The sequence below is a fragment of the Macaca mulatta genome, chromosome 10 (genome assembly GCF_049350105.2).
Source record: "Macaca mulatta isolate MMU2019108-1 chromosome 10, T2T-MMU8v2.0, whole genome shotgun sequence".
Taxonomy (NCBI): Eukaryota; Metazoa; Chordata; class Mammalia; order Primates; family Cercopithecidae; genus Macaca; species Macaca mulatta.
In genome coordinates this window covers 91,778,093-91,798,058 of record NC_133415.1, presented here as the reverse complement: position 1 = coordinate 91,798,058, position 19,966 = coordinate 91,778,093, and the positions used below count along the sequence as shown (strand labels likewise).

Sequence of the window (19,966 nt, the reverse complement as noted above, 5' to 3'; positions counted from 1 at the left end):
TATGGCCAAACATATCGTCTTTATCCCCTGCCTTTAACCACGTATTCATTCATTAAAAAAATACCGGCTCATCATATTAGGACCGCTCCTTTGCTTACACCCTCGGGTAGTCTTCTCTCATTTCATCAGTTTTTGCCTTGTAAAACTCCAACCAACCCTGGTTGTATCCTACTTTGCACCTGCACCCCGGCAGCCCTACAGGGCTGGAGAAAAAAACAAAAAGAGCATAACCATGCTTACTGACTGGTCATGTTTTACATTCATAATCTGTAAGACTACCTGCTAGGAGGCCGGGCGCGCAGTGGCTCACGCCTGTAGTCCCAGCATTTTAGGAGGCCTAGGAGGGCGGATCACCTGAAGTCAGGAGTTTGAGACCAGCCTGACCAACACGGTGAAACCCCGTCTCTACTAAAAATACGAAAATTAGCCGGGCATCTTGATGTACGCCTGTAATCCCAGATGCTCGGGAGGCTGAGGCAGGAGAATCACTTGAATGCGGGGAGAGGAGGTTGCAGTGAGTCCAGATCACACCACTGCACTCCAGCCTGGGCGACAAGAGCGAAACTCCATCAAAAACAAAACAAAACAAAACAAAACAAAAAAACTGCCTGGTAGGCCACATTTCCCTCATTCTCTCTACCTTTTCCTCTCTGACAGCTTGCCTCCTATGTCACCGAGAACACAGAAGCAGTGAGAAGGGAACGTCCACGTGCGCCCATCTAGTCTACCTTCCTGTCTCCATCGCTGCCCATATACTGGGCATTGATGAACTGCGCCTGTGCCCATCCAACCCCAACCCCTCTGCCTGGGCACTTCCAGCCCCTCTACTACTCACCAGCATCACTCCAGCAACCTTCTTCTTTCTCCTGGAACATCAGCTTCCCTCTTTACTGATTCATTTCTATCAACCTACACGCATGCTGAAATATTTTTCGTCTTAAAACAACCCTCTTTTGACTCTACATTCCTCTAAAGCTCCCCATCTCTCTTCTTACTTTTGCAGCATAAAATCTCAGATGTGGCTGGCCATGGTGACTTGCACCTGTAATCCCAGCACTGTGGGAGGCCAAGGGAAGAGGATCACTTGAGCCCAGGAGTTTGAGACCAGCCTGGGCAACATAGTGAGATCCTGTCTCTACAAAAAAATACAAAAGTCAGCTGGGCATGGTGGTGCGCCTAACTCTTAGTGCATGGCAGTGCTCCTGTTGGTCCCAGCCACTGGGAAGGCTGAGGCAAGGGATCAGTTAAGCCCAGGAGTTTGAGGCTGTAGTGAATTATGATCACACCACTGCACTCCAGCCTGGGTGACAGAGTAAGACCCTGTCTCAAAAAAAAAAAGAAAAGAAAAGAAAAAGAAACCCTCAAACCAGTTGTCTATACCTGCTGTCTCCAGTTCCTTTCCAGCCCTCTTCAATCAGGCTAAAACCCTCACTTCTTTACCAAAACCTCTTGTCAGGTTCATCATGAGTTCCACAGAGCTAAATCCAACAATCAATTTTCAGTCCTCATCTTTCTTATGTAAATGAAAAGTGCGTCATAAATGTGAGAGGTTGCTATTATTATTTAGTAACCAATAACCTTTTTAAATGGATGAATGCCTGCGGCTATTCAGACGCCTCTCCCTCTCTTCCCCTGCTCTCCTCATCCCTTTGTGAAGTTTCTCAACAATAAGTGTGGGGCCTTCCATGTGTCCCTGCTCTGGTATCCAGTGTCTGGGAGGCTATAAGAGAGCACCTTTTTTTCTTTTTTCTTTTTTTTTTTTTGAGATGGAGTCTTGCCCTGTCACCCAGGCTGGAGTGCAATGGTGTGATCTCGGCTCACTGCAACCTCTGCCTCCCAGGTTCAAACGATTCTCCTGCCTCAGCCTCCAGAGTAGCTGGGATTACAGGCTCGTGCCACCACGCCCGGCTAATTTTCTGCATCTTTAGTAGAGACGGGGTTTCACCACATTGGCCAGGCTGGTCTCGAACTCCTCACCTTGTGATCCAACACCCTTTTCATCCTCTTTAAAGAAAAACACCAACAAAGTTCTGTGTGGGACAAGGACCAAGGATTGTGGTCTGAGGCTGTGCAACCACATAGCTTCTGTATGGCTGTAATGCTTGAGGTAAAAAATGAGAATGGCCAGGGCCTTAGCTGCTGTATTGCTGTCATAAGGTGAAGTACTTTATAGTATTATACTTCCCCACAATAAGCACACGAGGGGAAAGAGTGGAATAGGGCAGGGGGAAGAAGACAGGACACATCAGTGTACTCCAAGAATGGGACAGAGGAGAGGGGCACCCTTGTCATGAGACAAATGTCATGAGAGGCCAGGTGCGGTGGTTCACACCTATAATCCCAGCACTTTGGGAGGTCAAGGCGGGCAGATCACTTGAGGTCAGGAGTTGGAGACCAGCCTGGCCAGCATGGTGAAACTCTGTCTCGATTAAAAATACAAAAAATTAGCTGGACATCATGACAAGCGCCTGTAATCTCAGCTACTTGGGAGGCTGAGGCCGGAGAACCGCTGGAACCCGGGAGGCAGAGATTGCAGTGAGCCAAGATCGCGCCACTGCACTCCAGCCTGGGTGAAAGAGTGAGACTCCGTCTTAAAAAAATAAAAATAAATAAATAAATATCAGGAAAAACTTTGAAAATGTATGGAATAAATATATGCAACTCTAGGGCCTCATGTTAATTTCAAAGAGAATATTTGACAGAATGAAGGTCATTCCCAACCACCAGTTTTTTCTTGAATTCATCAGTTTTCACCATCTCCCAGTCTGGAGAGACATCTGCTCCAGGTCTGAGCCCCCAAAGCTCCCTCTACTTCAGGGGCCTCATGGGAAAGCCCTCTGTGGGGAAGGGGTGGGGTAAGGGGGAAGAGACTAGAAGCCCTCACCCACCCTCTATTCCAGAAACCTCCTCTTTGTGAATTCAAGTCAGCACTGTTCAAGTGAGCTCACAGCAATAACCACTCACACTAGCAGGTGTTATTAAAAGGAATTTAATAATTTTAATTAAAAATTCTTAACAGCGAATTCCGTCACAGGCCTTGGCATCTGGAAGCAACTCCAGGGACATGTGCCCCCTTTGGGATGTGGCTGACCCACGGTTTTGGACCCGAGGCCCACCGGTGCCGCGTGGCGAGGGGCTACCTGGAAGTTACTTCAATACGATATCAAAGATCCGCGAAGATTTTTTTAAAAAAAGTTTTAAATATATTAGACTCTCTTGATTGCCATTTTTACACAAAGCTGCTGATACAGTATACAGAGTTTTAACTTTTTTTTTTCACATAAAATACATTTTTTAAAGTGTTCTCTGTACATCAGTGGCTTCTGGTCTGGTGAATTATTGCGGAGGGCTGGGGGTCTGCAGACTTTTCCTGGGTGTGCAGAGCCAGGCCCCGCACGGTGGCACTTGCAATGCCCATGGGAAGCGGGCCCTCTGGCCAACAAGAGAGTCCTGTCGGGGAGAGGGCTATAGCTTCTGGCACAGGGGGTCACTTTTGCAGAGTCATCCACTGACCATTGGACCCTTTGCTCTTATGTGCCCTGGGGCAGGGGAGACCATCCCCAAGTTACAAATAGCAAGAGTTAAATACAGTCTTTCTGGGCATCTTGAAAGGAGCACCCTTCTTAAAGTACCCCAGTATCCTGCTCTAGAAGAGAGAGCAGGTAGGTGAGAGAGCTCAGGATGAAAAGGTATCTGACACCAACAACCACAATGGTCTCATGTTATTACAAAGCCAGCAAACCGGTGGGGCAGGACAGGGTACACACCCTTGTTAACTTTTCTAAGCCCCTTGGAAATGGATCAAACGGTGCAGAGCAGTTTTACTTATGCTGCATATTTGATGGAGAATTCTATCCTGAAGTCTTCAGTAGCTCTGGGCCTAGAGTTTATTCGGCTTCCCTAAGCTACTCGCCAGAAACCCACAGTCTGGTGATAGCCACCAACTTTCAATTGTTTGGGGCATATGATGGTGAGTCATGCAGCACCTGCTTTGGAAGTGGTCTCCTTTAATCTAATGAGGAGCTGCCACAGGACCTGGGTCTCAGCAGGAGCCAGGCATCTGGCTGACTTTGCCTGGTTTCTCCCAGCTCCCGAATCCACCCCTGCCATGGAGGGAGGCAGATTCCTGGGGAAAGGCTTTGATGCTGAAGGAAGCAGCAACTTTTCCTCCCATTATCCATTAGTGGGGTGAGGGGACTATGTAATAAATGAGCCACCATGAGCAAGAAACAATGACTTTAAAAACCTGAGATGCATTTGGCAGCAAATTGCAAAACAGTCTTCTAGACACTGATCTCAAGCTGATATTATAGAGTCCCCCAAAGATGCTGGCTGAAGGCAGCTATCACTGAAAGTTCCAGATGGAGCTGGATGATGTCTGCCTGGAACCCGAGACCCAGCATCTATAACTGCTGGCAAATGTTATCCAGGGGTGGCCATGACAGCTGTTCCCAGCTAAAGGAATTCAGACTCTAAGGATTCTGGGAGCTGAAAAGCAAAGGGTCGCTGGACCAAGATGCAGACACTTTGCCTCAGGTGACTTGAATGGGACTGCTGATGCCTGTGATCCCCAAGGGGCAGAAACCACAAAGAACAATTCTCTTGACTCTGTCTTATTCCTCCTTTATCCGCAGAACCTAACATAGTGGCTGGCATGTTGCAGCTACTCAGTAAATTACGTGAGTGAATTAATGAATGACGGCGGCTCATTCATTGGAGGTTAGTCTCCAACTTGTCTCTCAACACTCAGAAGACCTACAGGGAAAGCTCCCCAGGGACTTAAAGCCCCAAGAGGGGATGGTTTATCCCTGGCTGAAAACATGAGCCAATGCCTGAGAGTCACCCGTGTGTGAAGTCAGCTCCTGTCAGGGAATCACCTGGGATTCCCAGCCTTCTGGGTGGAGAGGAATGGCCCAGGAGGCAGGAGGCATGCGGAAAAGGAGGGAATGGCCTCAGGTGCTCAGTGGGTTGGGCAGCACATGCCTTCAGTGTTTGGCCCCTGAGCAAAAAGATCGGAAAACCTGCCCAGCTCTCTCCTGAGGAGCACGTGGCTTCCCTCAGAACTCCCTACCTTGTAGCTAAGGTCGGCTCATGAGGGCTTTCAGCGTCAGTCTGGGCTCATACTGTTTTACAGCCAATGGTACGTGTGTTTTACATCATCCTGTCCTGTTCCAGCCACAGCCTGAGATGTTGAAGAGCCCACCCCAGATGGCAGGGACGTGGGAAGCATCTGTGCACCTGTCTTCAGCCTCCTGGGCCGCCTCCACCTCTACTCTAGAATACATCTATCCTGGCACTGGGGTGGAGGTGGCCTGATGCTGAGAACCTCTCCCCTTCCAGCAGCCACCAAGGGCGCAGTCACTCCCATGGGCCCTCTACTCTCTGGTCCAGTCGCTCTGCTCCTGGGAAAGCATCACTCAGGCTCCCTGAAGTCCAGCTTCCTCTCTGTGTTATGGGGCCGTGGGGGCCACAGTAGGGGGCTAAGAATGAAGAATGACAAAAAGCAGATCCCATGACAAAAGTTGTGGCACAAGGCGGGGATGGTCTTCCAGCCCCAAGCCCCTAGCCCAGGTGCCCCTCAGGGAAAGTTTCTCATAGACTGAGAAAGAAGTGGGTTAAAAAGAACCCAGATCTGTTCCCCAGATTAAAATCTGGACCTAGGGGACCCCTTCAGAGCTCTAAGGAGGTAGTTTAAGGACAAATAAAAGGCGCACAGAGCAGGGGACAACCTGCAGCTTGTTGGTTGCACCAAAAGGTTCTGGCTGAGCCTGTGGGCAGTGCCCGTGCCATGGGCAACTCCAAAGGGGGTCCTGGGAGAATCAGCAGTGAGGGGAGAACAGCCATTCACAGTCCTCCCTCCCCAGCATCAGGAAGGCTGGGACTATGAAACTGCAGAGCTGGGCAAGACCCAACTCCGGCCCTACCACGGCTCTCCTGAATGCAGGACGGGATATTGACCACGTGCACCCTGGATTCGCAGATTTGGGACATCACCACTCCTGCAAGTGCAGGCTGGGAGCCCCTGGGCCAGGCAGGAACTCAAAAGGGCTGACTGGCAAATCTGCCTCACCAAGCATCCCCAGAAAAGCAAAAGCTGGGCCCGGGATCCTGAGCACTGACTCCACACACATGACTGATGGGGGTGGATGGGGGTGGGAGGTGGAGGTAGGCTGGCCCCTAATTGCTTGCTCTGACAGCTCAGTCTGAGGAGGGCTGGCTGAGATGGGCTGGGCTGAAACAGTCTGGATATTCACAAAGACCCAAGGGTGCTGGGCTCTGTCACTGTTAACTAGCGACTGTTTTTTTAAATTAACTGGCCTCTCTGGCTGGAAAAGCATTCCAATGGAAGCTCCTCACTTAGCTTCATTTTTCCAGCACCAGCCAGTAAAACCCAGTGACCATGATACGATCAGCAAGAAGAAGTGAATTCAGATACCTCCCTCCCTCTAGGAGTTTTACAGACTGCAGGAATTTTTAAAATCAGATATACTTTTGTAAATACTGACCTTGTCCCCCTCCCACACCCTTCTGCCTTTGGCACTTCCATCCAAGAGGAAAACATGATTTGGTTGATTCCAGAAATGGAATCACCTGGTTTTCCCCCTTTATCCCTGGATGGTCATACAGCTGGCTCCTGGCATGGGTAGAAGTGTGGCTCTCAACAAGGCTGCAGGGAGCAGGTCTGTGTCCATCTCATCTACCCATGTAGGTTCCTGGCTCCCTCTGAACACAGCGAGGACTTCTCGCTCCTGTCAGGTGTGGCTGGTGGCCCAGACCTTGGGATGACTCTGAGCAGGACTATGGGTCTCAGCTTAGCAGGTCCCCTCCCCTGCTAAAGCCACATTGGCAGTGGTAATGAGACTCTGAGTCTTAATTTCCATCCTTTTGGGAATACCCCATACATTCTAAGCCCCCTTGCTTCCCCTGAGCCCAGGTATGTCATTCCTACACACACTGATCGAGCTTGGGTGTGCGTGTGTGTCTGTGTGTGTGTGTGTGTGTTGATGTGACATGCACATACTGATCCGGAGAAGCCTTTATACCAAGAATAGAGCTGGGATCTCAAGCCCACCCTCCCAAGATCAGACAGCAGAGTGAGCCAGGAGGCCATGACGGGCCTTGTGTCAGATGGCAGACGATGCAGCAGGAAGCAGAACCATGGGACATGGGACATGGGATGCTATGGGCAGCCAGGTGAGGGCTGGGGTCTGAGTTCCTCTGAAAAGCAGAGCCCACCTCTCCCCAGCTGCCCTATGACACCTCCCCAGCCAGGGCTGTCGGGCTGGCCTGGATTCCAGGAGCCCCTCTCCAGGCATCTCCCTCCTCCATCACACGGAGACTAGGAGATACGGCAACAGCCATGCACCTTCTCCTCCATCTCCTCTATGGGGGCCTTGAACTTTAAAAGTGGGGGATCTCCGCTGGTGACCGTGTAATATACCGAGGTCCCATTGCTGCTGTACGGTGAAGTTCTGCCTCCGATCAAGGGGGCCTTGCCTTCACTGCTACTCTCGCCCGTCCTGGCCATGCTGCTGCCCAGGTGGGTGCTAAGGAAGGGGTGGCTGAGCAGCTTGGCTGCAGCCCGCTGCCGCTTCAGCTCCAGAAGCGTCTGAGGGCTCTGCTCCTTGTAGCTGCTCCAGGGCGGGGTGGCGTCAGCCACGCCAGGGTTGCCATAGGCCATGCTGTAGTCGGGCACCTCATGCACCTTCCAGACATCGCCATTGGCCAGTGCATACTGGTAGGCACTGACCGGAGCCCGGAGGCCATTCTCAACAGGCATGTCCAATTCACCTCGTGGGATCTTGGTAGGAAATTCGGAGAGTAGCACTGGCTTCTCCAGCCTGGGGTTCTGCGAGTGAGAAGGACAACATTACCAGCTGGCTGGAAGATCTGAACCTACTATCCACCTGTCTCTCTGCTGAGGGCATTATTCTTTAGACCTTTCCCCTATCTGTTTTCCCTCTCTGGGTATTGGGGCCAGGGTTGTCCTTTGGGGAACCCCCAGTCTATGAATTTTTGTAGAGCTGACTGACCCCTGGTCTTGCTCCAGGGCCTGGATCATGACCTAAGGCCTAGCCAGTCAACATATTTCACTACCGGGATTGGCCCAGGGATGAGTTCTTAACTGAAATTGCTTCAGTGAAGCAACCCTGGGACTTCTGCGAGAACAACTGGGAAAGAGAAGTTTCTGTAGGAACTGTGGGTAGTAAGAATGATGTAAGCTGAGGGCTGGGGAGATATTATGTTGAAGGGTCTGCTTGCAAGTGAAGTTGACATGAAGGAAAACTAAGAGAGACTGCATCCCAATGACACATTTGAAGCCCAGGATCCTTCCAGGCCCAGACTTTTCAGTTGCATAAGCCAATAAATTCCTTGTGTGTAAGTCCATTTTAGTTGGGTTTTTCAGTCACTTGTATCCTTCCTCTGTATTTGAAGCATGTCTCACAAAGATTCTTACCCAGGGACCCTGTATACCCAATAATCCTTGGATAACAAGAGTTTGAAAAGTAGCTGCTTCCTAAAAACTATAAACTAAAAAATAGATACAAGCGACAATAACATTTAAAGCACAGCAAAAATCACCATGAACAAGGAACAAGGTCAAAAGACACATGAAGAAACTAGAAAAATATTTTCAACATATACGACAGAAAAGAGAGTAATTTTCAAAAAGTATAAAGAACTCTTCAAAGTTTTTTGTTTTGTTTTGTTTTGTTTTGTTTTTGAGGCGGAGTCTCGCTCCGTCGCCCAGGCTGGAGTGCTGTGGCCGGATCTCAGCTCACTGCAAGCTCCGCCTCCCGAGTTTACGCCATTCTCCTGCCTCAGCCTCCCGAGTAGCTGGGACTACAGGCGCCCGCCACCTCGCCCGGCTAGTTTTTTGTATTTTTTTTTTTTTTTAGTAGAGACGGGGTTTCACCGTGTTAGACAGGATGGTCTCAATCGCCTGACCTCGTGATCCGCCCGTCTCGGCCTCCCAAAGTGCTGGGATTACAGGCTTGAGCCACCACGCCCGGCCTTTTTTTTTTTTTTTTTTTTTTTAAACGGAGTCCTGCTCTGTCTCTTACGCTAGAGTGGAGCAGTGGCGCAATCTCGCTCACCACAACCTCTGCCTCCCGCGTTCAAGCAATTCTCCCACCTCAGCCTCCCGAGTAGCTGGGATTACAGGTGCACACCACCACACCCAGCTAATTTTCATGTTTTTATAGAGACGGGGTTTCACCATGCTGGCCAGGCTGATCTTGAACTCTTGACCTCAAGTGATCCACACTCCTCGGCTTCCCAAAATGCAGAGATTGCAAGCATGAGCCACCATGCCCAGCCAAAAGTCAATTTTTAAAAGACTACCTACCCAGACCGGGAGTGGTGGCTCACGCCTGTAATCCCAGCACTTTGGGAGGCCGAGGTGGGTGGATCACGGGGTCAGGAGATCGAGACCATCCTGGCTAACACAGTGAAACCCCGTCTCTACTAAAAATACAAAAAATTAGCCGGGTATGGTGACGGGTGCCTGTAGTCCCAGCTACTCAGGAGGCTGAGGCAGGAGAATGGCGTGAACCTGGGAGGCAGAGCTTGAGCCGAGATCGTACCACTGCACTCCAGCCTGGGCAACAGAGCGAGACTCCGTCTCAAAAAAAAAAAAAAAAACTACCTACCCAATAAAAATAGTAGGCAGAGGATACTAATATGCAGCCCACAGCAAAATATATAGATATACATGGCATTGGAAAAAAGTATTCATCCTCACACATCGTTAATAATATAAAAATTAAAACAACAAAATATCACTTTTAGATATCACATTGACAAATATCTTTAAAGTGTGTTATTACTCAGTGTTGGCAGGGGTATAGGGAAATGAGTGAGAATGTAAATTGCTACAGTCTTTTTGATGGACAATTTTGCATCATCCTTCAGTGAAATTTTTTTTCTTTTTTTCCTTTCTTCTCTCCCCAGCTCTTCAGTAAAATAAATAAATAAATAAATAAATAAATAAATAAATAGGCCTGGCGCGGTGGCTCAAGCCTGTAATTCCAGCACTTTGGGAGGCTGAGACGGGTGGATCACGAGGTCAGGAGATCGAGACCATCCTGGCTAACACGGTGAAACCCCGTCTCTACTAAAAATACAAAAAAAAAAAAAAAAAAAATAGCCGGGTGACGTGGCGGGCACCTGTAGTCCCAGCTACTTGGGAGGCTGAGGCAGGAGAATGGCGTAAACCCAGGATGCGGAGCTTGCAGTGAGCTGAGATCCGGCCACTGCACTCCAGCCTGGGCGGCAGAGTGAGACTCCGTCTCAAAAATAATAATAATAATAATAATGATAATAATTTTTTAGAAAAGATTATATACTTTGCACCAGCAAGCCTATTTCCCAGATTTTCTCTCTCATTAGTGCAAAACCTAAAAGTCATCACTGGGCAAGCAGGAAATTGTGGCCAGTACTTCTATTGGAATGTTCTGTAGCTTGTAAAAAGAATGAACGAAGTCTCCATGAGTTGGCATGGAAAGATGTCGAAGATATATACATAATCTAGTTTTCTAACATATATATAATAACACATATATATAATAACATATATATATGGTAATATGTGATAAGGCAAAGAACACTTTCCTTAGTAAGTTTCCATTTATGAGTGTGTATTTCTTCTCTTTCTCCTTTTAGAGTCAGGGCCTCACTATGTTGCACAGGCTGGTCTTGAACTCCTGGTCTCAAGTGATCCTCTCACCTCAGCCTCCCAAAACACTGGGATTACAGGCATGAGCCACCGAGTCCACTTTTTTTTTTGTTAATGGCTCCTTCTGAACTATGCAGGCAGACTGATGCCATGTCATGCGGAGACCGTTTCTTGGTGGTCCTAGTCAGTGCTTCTCAAACTTCGATGTGTATGTGAGTTGCCTAGGGATATTGTTAAAATCCGTATTCTGATTCAATAGGTCAGGGTTGGGGCCTGAAATTTGGCACTTCTAAGAATTTCCTGCTGATGTTTAGAGTGGCAAAGATCTGAGACACTGATCCCATCTTCGATGCACATTGGCATCATCTAGACCATTAAAAACATGTACAGGCCGAGCGCGGTGGCTCACGCTTATAATCCCAGCACTTTGGGAGGCTGAGGTGGATGGATCACTTGAGGTCAGGAGTTCAAGACCTGCCTGGCCAACATGGTGAAACCTTGTCTCTACTAAAAGAAAAATACAAAAATTAGACAGGTGCAGTGATGCATGCCTCCAATCCCAGTTACTCAAGAGGCTGAGGCAGGATAATTGTTTGAAGCAGGAGGCAGAGGTTGCAGTGAGCCAAGATTGTATCATTGCGCTCCAGCCTGGGCAACAGAGTGAGACTCCATCTCAAAAAAAAAACAAAACAAAACAAAACAAAAACCCATATACAACACCAATCTGAAAACATCACATATTATATAATTCCAAGTATATACCATTTTGGAAAAGCAAGACTATGGAAACAGTAGAAGATCAGTGGTTGCGAGGGTTTGGGGAGGAAGCATAAGTAGAACACCAGGGCTGTTTAGTGGGATAGACTTGGTCTCTTTAACCAGTTGTTCGCAATCTCAGCTGTCTAATATAACCACTTAAACCAATTGGCGAGAGCATTCTGTGTGACCCTATCATGACGGACACATGACATTATGCATTTGTCAAAACCCACAGGAGGTACAGCACAAAGAGCAAACCCAACATAAACTATGGGCTTTAGTTCACAATAAAGTATCAATATTGACCCATTGGTGGTAACATATGTACCACACTAATGCGAGTTGTTAATAACAGGGGAAACCAGGGTGGAGGGGGGTTTATATGGGAAATATCTGTACTTTCCACTCATTTTTCTAGAGTTCTAAAACTGCTCGGAAAAAAAAATCTATTCGTTTAAAAAGAAAAAATCCCTGCTGGGTGCAGTGGCTCATGTCTGTCATCCCAGCACTTTGGGAGGATGGCGTCAGCCTGAGAGTTGGAGACCAGCCTGGGCAACATAGTGAGACCTCATCACTACAAAAAAATTTAAAAATTAGCTGGGCATGGTGGTGCGTGCCTGTGGTCCCAGCTACATGGGAGGCTGGGCAGGAAGATCACTTGAGCCCAGGAGGTTGAGGCTGCAGTGAGCCATATTTACACCACTGCAGTCTAGCTTGAGTGACAGAATGAGACCCCATCTGAACAAAACAAAACAAAACCCACCTATATCCATCTCCAGTGTCAGAAATCAGAGCACTGAAGGAAGAGGAATTAACTCCGGCCTGAAGGATGTGGGTTAGACGAAAGAGGTTTTCTCATGATGCAGGGAACTTCTAAATATATTTATCTGCCTAATGCTTAATGAGATACAAATTATGGGCTGAGTCCTATGCAAATAAGAACACAACTGACCCTAGAACACCCTTTGTGGTAGGCACATCATCTTGGCAATGGTGAACTGAGATACTGGAAAACAGGAAGGTTAAATGAAACCCCCACCTTTCGTGTTCTGGGGAATGGCTGACTGCACAGAATCACCCTTCCCCACAGGATTTCCAGAGCGCTCAGACGACCCCTCCTTATCCTAGGACAACCCAAACACAGTTCCCCAAATTCTCATTCTTTTTCTCTGCAATGATTAGCTAAACTGTCAACTTATCAACTGAAATTAAATGCTTGCTAAATGATTTTTTTTTTTTTTTTTTTTTTTGAGATAGAGTCTCACTCTGTTGCCTAGGCTGGAGTGCAGTGGTGCGATCTTGGCTCACTGCAACCTCTGCTTCCCAGGTTCAAGTGATTCTCCTGCCTCAGGCTCCCAAGTAGCTGGGATTTCAGGCACCTGCCACCACACCTGGCTATTTTTAGTAGAGACAGGGTTTCACCATGTTGGCCAGGCTGGTCTCGAACTCCTGACCTCAGATGATCCACCCACCTGGGCCTCTCAAAGTGCTGGGATTACAGGCGTGAGCCAACGTGCCCAGTGGTAAATGATTTAACCAAATTTTAGTTAAGCTGCTCCCCTCCCCACAGGATCCTGGACTTTGACTCACCCTGAGGGTAAACAAGCACTGCAATGCAGAAAAACTCTCCTGAAGACCCTTCTGGAAATGGGCTGACCATGGGACACACATTCCTGGTCAACTGTCCAATTACACCACCTGCTCGTCCCACCCCCGACCCTCAGTCCTTGCAACCTCTGTCTTCCTCCCTAGGAAATGAACTCCTTTCTCCCTGACCTGCGAGATCCTTGCCAATTCTGTGGTCGAAGCAATCTACTTACTGCTGCAATCACTTGAAAAACAGTCTCTCTTTAGGTTTGAAAAACAACGACATGGCCGGGCGTGATGGCTCATGCCTGTAATCCTAGCACTTTGGGAGGCTGAGGCGGGCAGATCACGAGGTCAAGAGATCGAGACCATCCTGGCCAGCATGGTGAAACCCTGTCTCTACTAAAAATACAAAAATTGGCTGGGTATGGTGGCATGCGTCTGTAGTCCCAGCTACTCAGGAGGCTGAGGCAGGAGAATCACTTGAACCCGCGAGGCAGAGGTTGCAGTGAGCCAAGATCGAGTCACTGCACTCCAGCCTGGCCACAGAGCAAGACTCCATCTCAAAACAAACAAACAAACAAACAAAAAACCAACGACAAACATATACAATGCCAAGGTCCCAACTCCTGAGATTCTGATTTAGTCTGTCTGTACTACTTCTTAAACATTAGATTAAAAAACAAGGGGCACGTTGGCTCACGCCTGTAATCCCAGCACTCTGGGAGGCCAAGGCAGGCAGATCACTTAACGTCAGGAGTTCGAGACCAGCTTGGCCAATATGGGGAAATTCCGTCTTCTATCAAAAAACACAAAAATTAGCCGGGCGTGATAGCGGGTGCCTATAGTCCTAGCTACTCAGGAGGCTGAGGTGGGAGAATTGCTTGAATCTGGGAGGTACAGGCTGCAGTGAACCAAGATCGTGCCACTGCACTCCAGTTCAGCCTGGGCGACAGAGTGAGACCCTGTCTCACAGGAAAAAAAAAAAAAAAAGAAGAAGAAAAAACAGTGAACCAAAGTCAGCCACAGCGTTGGAAGAAATGTGACTTGGGGGTCAGGCTGAACAAATTATTCCTCAAATAAGTGGTTCTGAAATTCTTATGTGCAGCAGTATCGCCACATCTGGGGTGGGTCCTGAGAATCTACATTTATTTATTTTTACTTTTTGGTTTTTTTTCAGAGACCAGGCCTCACTCTGTCACCCAGGCTGGAGTGCAGTGGTGCTATCATAGCTCACTGCAGCCTCGAATTCCTCGACTCAAGCAATCCTCCTGCCTCAGCCTCATGAGACCGAAGACTACACACCACCACACCTAGCTAATTGTTTTTTTTTTAGGTGGGGGTGGCAGAGATAGGGTCTTGCTATGTTGTCCAGTAACTCCTAGGCTCAGGAGATCCTCCCACCTCAGCCTCCCTCAGTTTTGGGGTTACAGGTGTGAGCCACTGTGCCCAGCCAAAATCTGCATTTCTAACAAGTTCCCAGGTGTGCTGATGTTGCTGGTCTGGGCACCATGCTTTGAGAATTCCCACCCTAACATGGTGAAACCCCATCTCTACTAAAACACAAAAATTAGCTGGGCATGGTGGCAGGTGCCTGTAATCTCAGCTACTTGGGAGGCTGAGGCAGGAGAGTCACTTGAACCCGGGAGGCAGAGATTGCAGTGAGCCAAGATGGTGACGTTGCACTCCAGCCTGGGCAACAAGAGCGAAACTCTGTAGCAAAAAAAAAAAAAAAAAAAAAGACTGACTATACCAAGAGTTGGCAAGAAACACTCTGCCATGGGAAAGCAGACAGGTACAAAGCACCTTGGAAAACTGCTTGGTAGTATCCACTAAAGCTAAACATATGCCTACCTGTGACTCCCACTGTGTTCCTGGGTATATTCCCAACACAAAATAGCGCTTATGTCCACTGAAAGACATGCACGAAAATGTTTATAGCAGTTTTATTCACAGTGGCCAGAAACAAGAAACCCAAATGTCCACCAAAAGGAGAATGGAGGCCAAGAGCAGTGGCTCACTGTAATACCAACACTTTGGGAGGCCGAGGAGGGTGGATCATTTGAGGTCAGGAATTCAAGACCAGCCTGGCCAATATGGCGAAACCTTGTCTCTACTAAAAATATAAAAATTAGCCGGGCGTGGTGGCACGCACCTGTATTCCCAGCTACTCAGGAGGCTGAGGCAGGAGAATCGCTTGAACCTGGAAGGCGGAGGTTGTAGTGAGCCGAGAGCATGCCACTGCACTCTAGCTTGGGTGACAAAGCGAGACTCTGTCTCAAAAAAAAAAAAAAAAAAGGAGAATGGATATGTAAATTTTAATATTCAAACGACCGAATTCTAGAAAGCAATAAAAAAGAATGAGGGAGCCAGGCGCGTCGGCTCACGCCTGTAATCCCAGGACTTTGGGAGGCCGAGTCGGGTGGATCACGAGGTCAGGAGATCGAGACCATCCTGGCTAACACAGTGAAACCCCGTCTCTACTAAAAATACAAAACATTAGCCGGGCGAGGTGGCGGGCGCCTGTAGTCCCAACTACTAGGGAAGCTGAGCAGGAGAATGGCGTGAATCCGGGAGGCGGAGCTTGCAGTGAGCCAAGATCACGCCACTGTGCTCCAGCCTGGGTGACAGAGCGAGACTTCATCTCAAAAAAAAAAAAAAAAAAAAAAAAAACAACAGAATGAGGCCAGGGAGACTGGGATATGAGGATCATTTGAGTTCAGGTGTTTGAGAGCAGCCTGGGTAACATAGCAAGATTCTATCTCTAAAAAAAATTTTCTGTTTTGTTTTGTTTTGTTTTGAGACAAAGTCTCACTCTGTCCCCAGGCTGAAGTGCGGTGGCTCAATCTTGGCTCACAGCAACCTCCACCTCCCGGGTTCAAGGGATTCTCCTGCCTCAGCCTCCTGAGTAGCTGGGATTACACGTGCCCACCACTATGCCCAGTTAATTTCTGTATTTTTAGTAGAGACGGGGTTTCACCATGTTGGCTAGGATGGTCTCAATCTCTTTTTTTTTTTTTTTTTTTTTTTGAGACGCAGTCTCGCTCTGTCGCCCAGGCTGGGGTGCAGTGGCCAGATCTCAGCTCACTGCAAGCTCCGCCTCCCGGGTTCACGCCATTCTCCTGCCTCAGCCTCCTGAGTAGCTGGGACTACAGGCGCCCGCCACCTCACCCGGCTAGTTTTTTGTACTTTTTAGTAGAGATGGGGTTTCACCGTGTTAGCCAGGATGGTCTTGATCTCCTGACCTCGTGATCCGCCCGTCTCGGCCTCCCAAAGTGCTGGGATTACAGGCTTGAGCCACCGCGCCCGGCCGGTCTCAATCTCTTGACCTTGTGATCCACCCGCCTTGGCCTTCCAAAGTCTGGGATTACAGGCATGAGCCACGGCACCCGGCCAAAAAAATTTTTTTTAATTAGCCAGGCATGTTGGTGCATACCTATAGTCCCAGCTACCCAAGAAGCTGAGGTGGAAGGATCACTTGATCCCGAGAGGTCAAGGCTGCAGTGAGCTAGGATCACACCACTGAACTCCAGCCCAGACAACAGAGTGAACTCCTGTCTCAAAAAAAAAAACAAAAACAAAAAACAAAAACAGAACTACTGCTATATGCCACAACGTGGGTGACTCTCACAGATGTTAAAAAAGCCAGACATAAAAGAAGACAAACTACAGTGTCTATTCATATGCATATACAAAACTAATCTTTAGAACTCAAAGTTAGATAGTGGCTACATTTGGAGTGGGGGAAACGACAGAGAGAGAACATGGATGATGAAAATGCTCTATGAATTCATCTGAGTGTGTACATTTGTAAAAGTTTGTTGAAAATCTCATTTAAGATTTGTCTACTTGGCCAGGCATGGTGGCTCACATCTGTAAGCCCAGACTTTGGGAGGTCCAGGTGGGCGGATTGTTTGAGGTCAGAACTTCAAAACCAGCCTGGCCAACGTGGTGAAACCCCATCTCTACTAAAAATACAAAAATCCAGCAGGTGTCGTGGTGGGCACTAGTAATCCCAACTACTGGGGAGGCTGAGGCAGGAGGATCACTTGAACCCGTGAGGCAGAGGTTGCAGTGAGCTGAAATCACACCACTGCACTCCAGCCTGGGTAACATGCAAGGCTCCATATCATTAAAAAAAAAAAAAAAAAAGGTTTGTCTGCTTTACCATACTTAAGTTACACCACAATCACAAAGGAAAAATAAATAAAGCACAGCTGGGAGACATCTGAAATGTGATTTGATCTTGATCTATGTCTCTTTTCTCACCAATCCTCAGACTAAGGGGCCAGGCAGAACAAAGCTTCCCTATGTGCCCTCTCCATCACCAGCTGGTGGCTTTGATGTGGCCTCCCCTTGGGCAGGCACCTTCACACCTCCTGGTGAGACAGACAGTAGGTGACCTCACTGTTCATGCTGGGAAGCAGGGTCCCTCTGAGACACGTGGGCATGCTGGGTAGCTAATCAATTGCATCCCAGCAAAGCTAAACTCTCTAGGCATGTTTTCATCTGTTCATGGTGTGGTGGAAGAACAAAAATGGCAGACCACCTCTGGTACAGTTAGCTTCTCCCTCGTCCTCAGCAATTCCACTCCAGCCCCAAACTTGTTCACTCCACTCAGCAATAAAGCAGCCATGCTGAGTGTGTTGGTTCTGGGTTAAGTAGTGTCCCTCAAAAATTCATGTCTACCTGGAACCTCCAAATGTGACTTTATCTGGAAATAGGTATTTGCAGGTGTAATAAATTAAATTAAGATTAGGTCATACTGGATTGGCATGGGCTCCAATCCAATGACTGGTGTCCTTATAAGAGGAAAAAACAGGCTAGGTACAGTGGCTCAAACCTGTAATCTCGATACTTTGGGAAGCCAAGGTGGGAGGATTGCTTGAGGCTAAGTTTGAGACCAACCTGGGCAACATAGCAAGACCTCATCTCTACAAGAAATTTAAAAATTAGCCAGGCATGATGGCTCCCACCTATAGTCCCAGCTACTTGGGAAGCTGAGGTGGGAGGATCGCTTAAGCCCATGAGTTGGAGTCTTCAGTGATCTATAATCATGCCATTGCCTGAGTAACAGAGCAAGACCCTGTCTCAAAAAAAAAAAAAAAAAAAAATCCAATAAAATAAAAATAAAAAGAGAAAATACACACACACACACACAAAGAAGAATGTCATGTGGCGATAGAAGCAGAGACTAGAATCATGCTAGCAAAAGCCAAAGAATGCCTGAGCCACCAGAAGCTCACAGAGCTATGGAACAGAATCTCCTTGAGAGCCCTCAGAGGGAACCAACGCTGTGTCACCTTGATTTTAGACTTCTGGCTTTCAGAACGGAGACAGAATAAATTTCCACCGTGTTAAGCCATCCAGTTTGTGAAAATTTCTCAAAGCAACCACCAGAAATGAATATGTGTTCCCTTAGGAAAGCAGCTTAAAGCTTAAAGGACCATTGGCTGCTACAGGAGCAGGCTTCTCAGAGGTCCTACTAGGATCCTACTCCATTTTTCAAAAAGCATGTTCTGATAAACACAATTCTCAATATCTTGTTATATTTCCTGAAAAAGAAGTTGTAGCTCCCTCAGCTCCTGGGTGACTGCCCTATTGAAGCTCTCTTCTGGGAAGCCTACTGCTAGGTGTGCTGGAGCATAGCTAGGCACATAGCGGACACTCACCCCCTGTCAATTAGGAGACGCACCTGTGTGCCAAAGCACCCAGCTCAGCCTCTAACACGCTCCCTGATCACCTCTTTAACTACAGCAGCCACCAGCATCAGACTGAAACTGCTGGCTGAACTACAGTAGCCACCACCATCAGACTGGATATGCTAGTTTAAGGGCAGTGCCTGGCTACTTCCCTCTGAAGGCTCTCAGTTGAAGAGGCAAGGCCAGGCTTGGCCCTGTTCTCCTCCCATTGCAGTGGCTGACACTGGGGCAGAGAGTGAGGCCACTCACAGGGTCCTTATTCTCTTGGTCTGTCCTGGTCTCCCTGATGTCCCCGTTGTAGGTGGAGGTCCGCTGATCCTCGGCTGCACTCCGCTGCTGCCACAGGATGGCCTCTCCCTCATACTCCTTTCTGTACAGGTTGGTCCTGTCCGACAGGCTGGCTCGACGCACCACCTTCCTGAGAGGACAAAGTGGGTGCTGGAGGCTGCACCCAGGCGCCACAGGCAGGAGCACGCACGGGGACCCTTGGCTGCCCTGCCCTGGACTCACCCACGGCTGCCTGCGCTGGATGTCCTCCGGCTCAAGGATGACTTGTGCCTCAGCTGTGACTTCATGATCACGTCATGCTTGTGTTTTAGCTCCAGCAGCAGGACCTTGAACTCTTCCTCCTCGCACAGGTCTGAAGGGGCAGAGGAGTCTGTTGTGGGGGACAGGGCCAGGACCTGTGGCCCAAGAGGGTGCTCCAGACCAGACGAGCTACCACCCCAACCCAATGAAAACTCCAAGCATCTTTTGGGGCATGCAGGGAGGGAAGCAAACAATGCCAGCCTAAGTTCCTGGGCTGCAACCCAAACCTTAGAGGATTATAAGAATGGGAAACCCAGGTTCTGGGCACAGTCACAATTCCTAAGGTTCCCAGCTATGACCGAGGGATTCATGTTCCTCTTTGATAGTCTCCAAGAAGAGTCCTCAAGTCTTCATTGACAGAAGTAATGAGGGAAATAAGCAGGTACCCCACATAGCCCAAGCAATAAATTATGCAAAAATGCTAAGAAAGCTACATACTCCTATCTATTCTACTTAACCCCTTCATCCAGCTATCTACCCACTGCTGAAAGAGCCATCTATTCAGATTCATCCTTTACCCACTCATCCACTTATTCTTCTATCTATTCATCCATCCATCCACCCACCCACCCATCCAGTCAACCATACCTCATAATATCTACCCATGTACCCCTCTCATCCATCCATTCATCCATTTATCCATCTATCCCTT

The 19,966-nt window shown here is 48.3% G+C and overlaps 1 protein-coding gene across 2 annotated transcripts in view; it reads right to left on the bottom strand.

Annotated features, from left to right (window-relative positions):
* Nucleotides 1–2,973: 2,973 nt before the first annotated feature.
* The window catches only part of PPP1R16B (protein phosphatase 1 regulatory subunit 16B), a 121,293-nt gene continuing 104,300 nt past the window's right edge, over nucleotides 2,974–19,966 (bottom strand). For both annotated transcript variants that reach the window (XM_028828411.2, XM_077951810.1), the window contains 3 exons: nucleotides 19,237–19,366; nucleotides 18,976–19,144; nucleotides 2,974–7,849 (listed from right to left, as the gene is read on the bottom strand). In XM_028828411.2, the coding sequence (XP_028684244.1) occupies nucleotides 7,340–7,849; nucleotides 18,976–19,144; nucleotides 19,237–19,366 (809 nt within the window). In that variant the 3' untranslated portion in view covers nucleotides 2,974–7,339. The remainder of the gene's footprint in view (nucleotides 7,850–18,975; nucleotides 19,145–19,236; nucleotides 19,367–19,966) is intronic.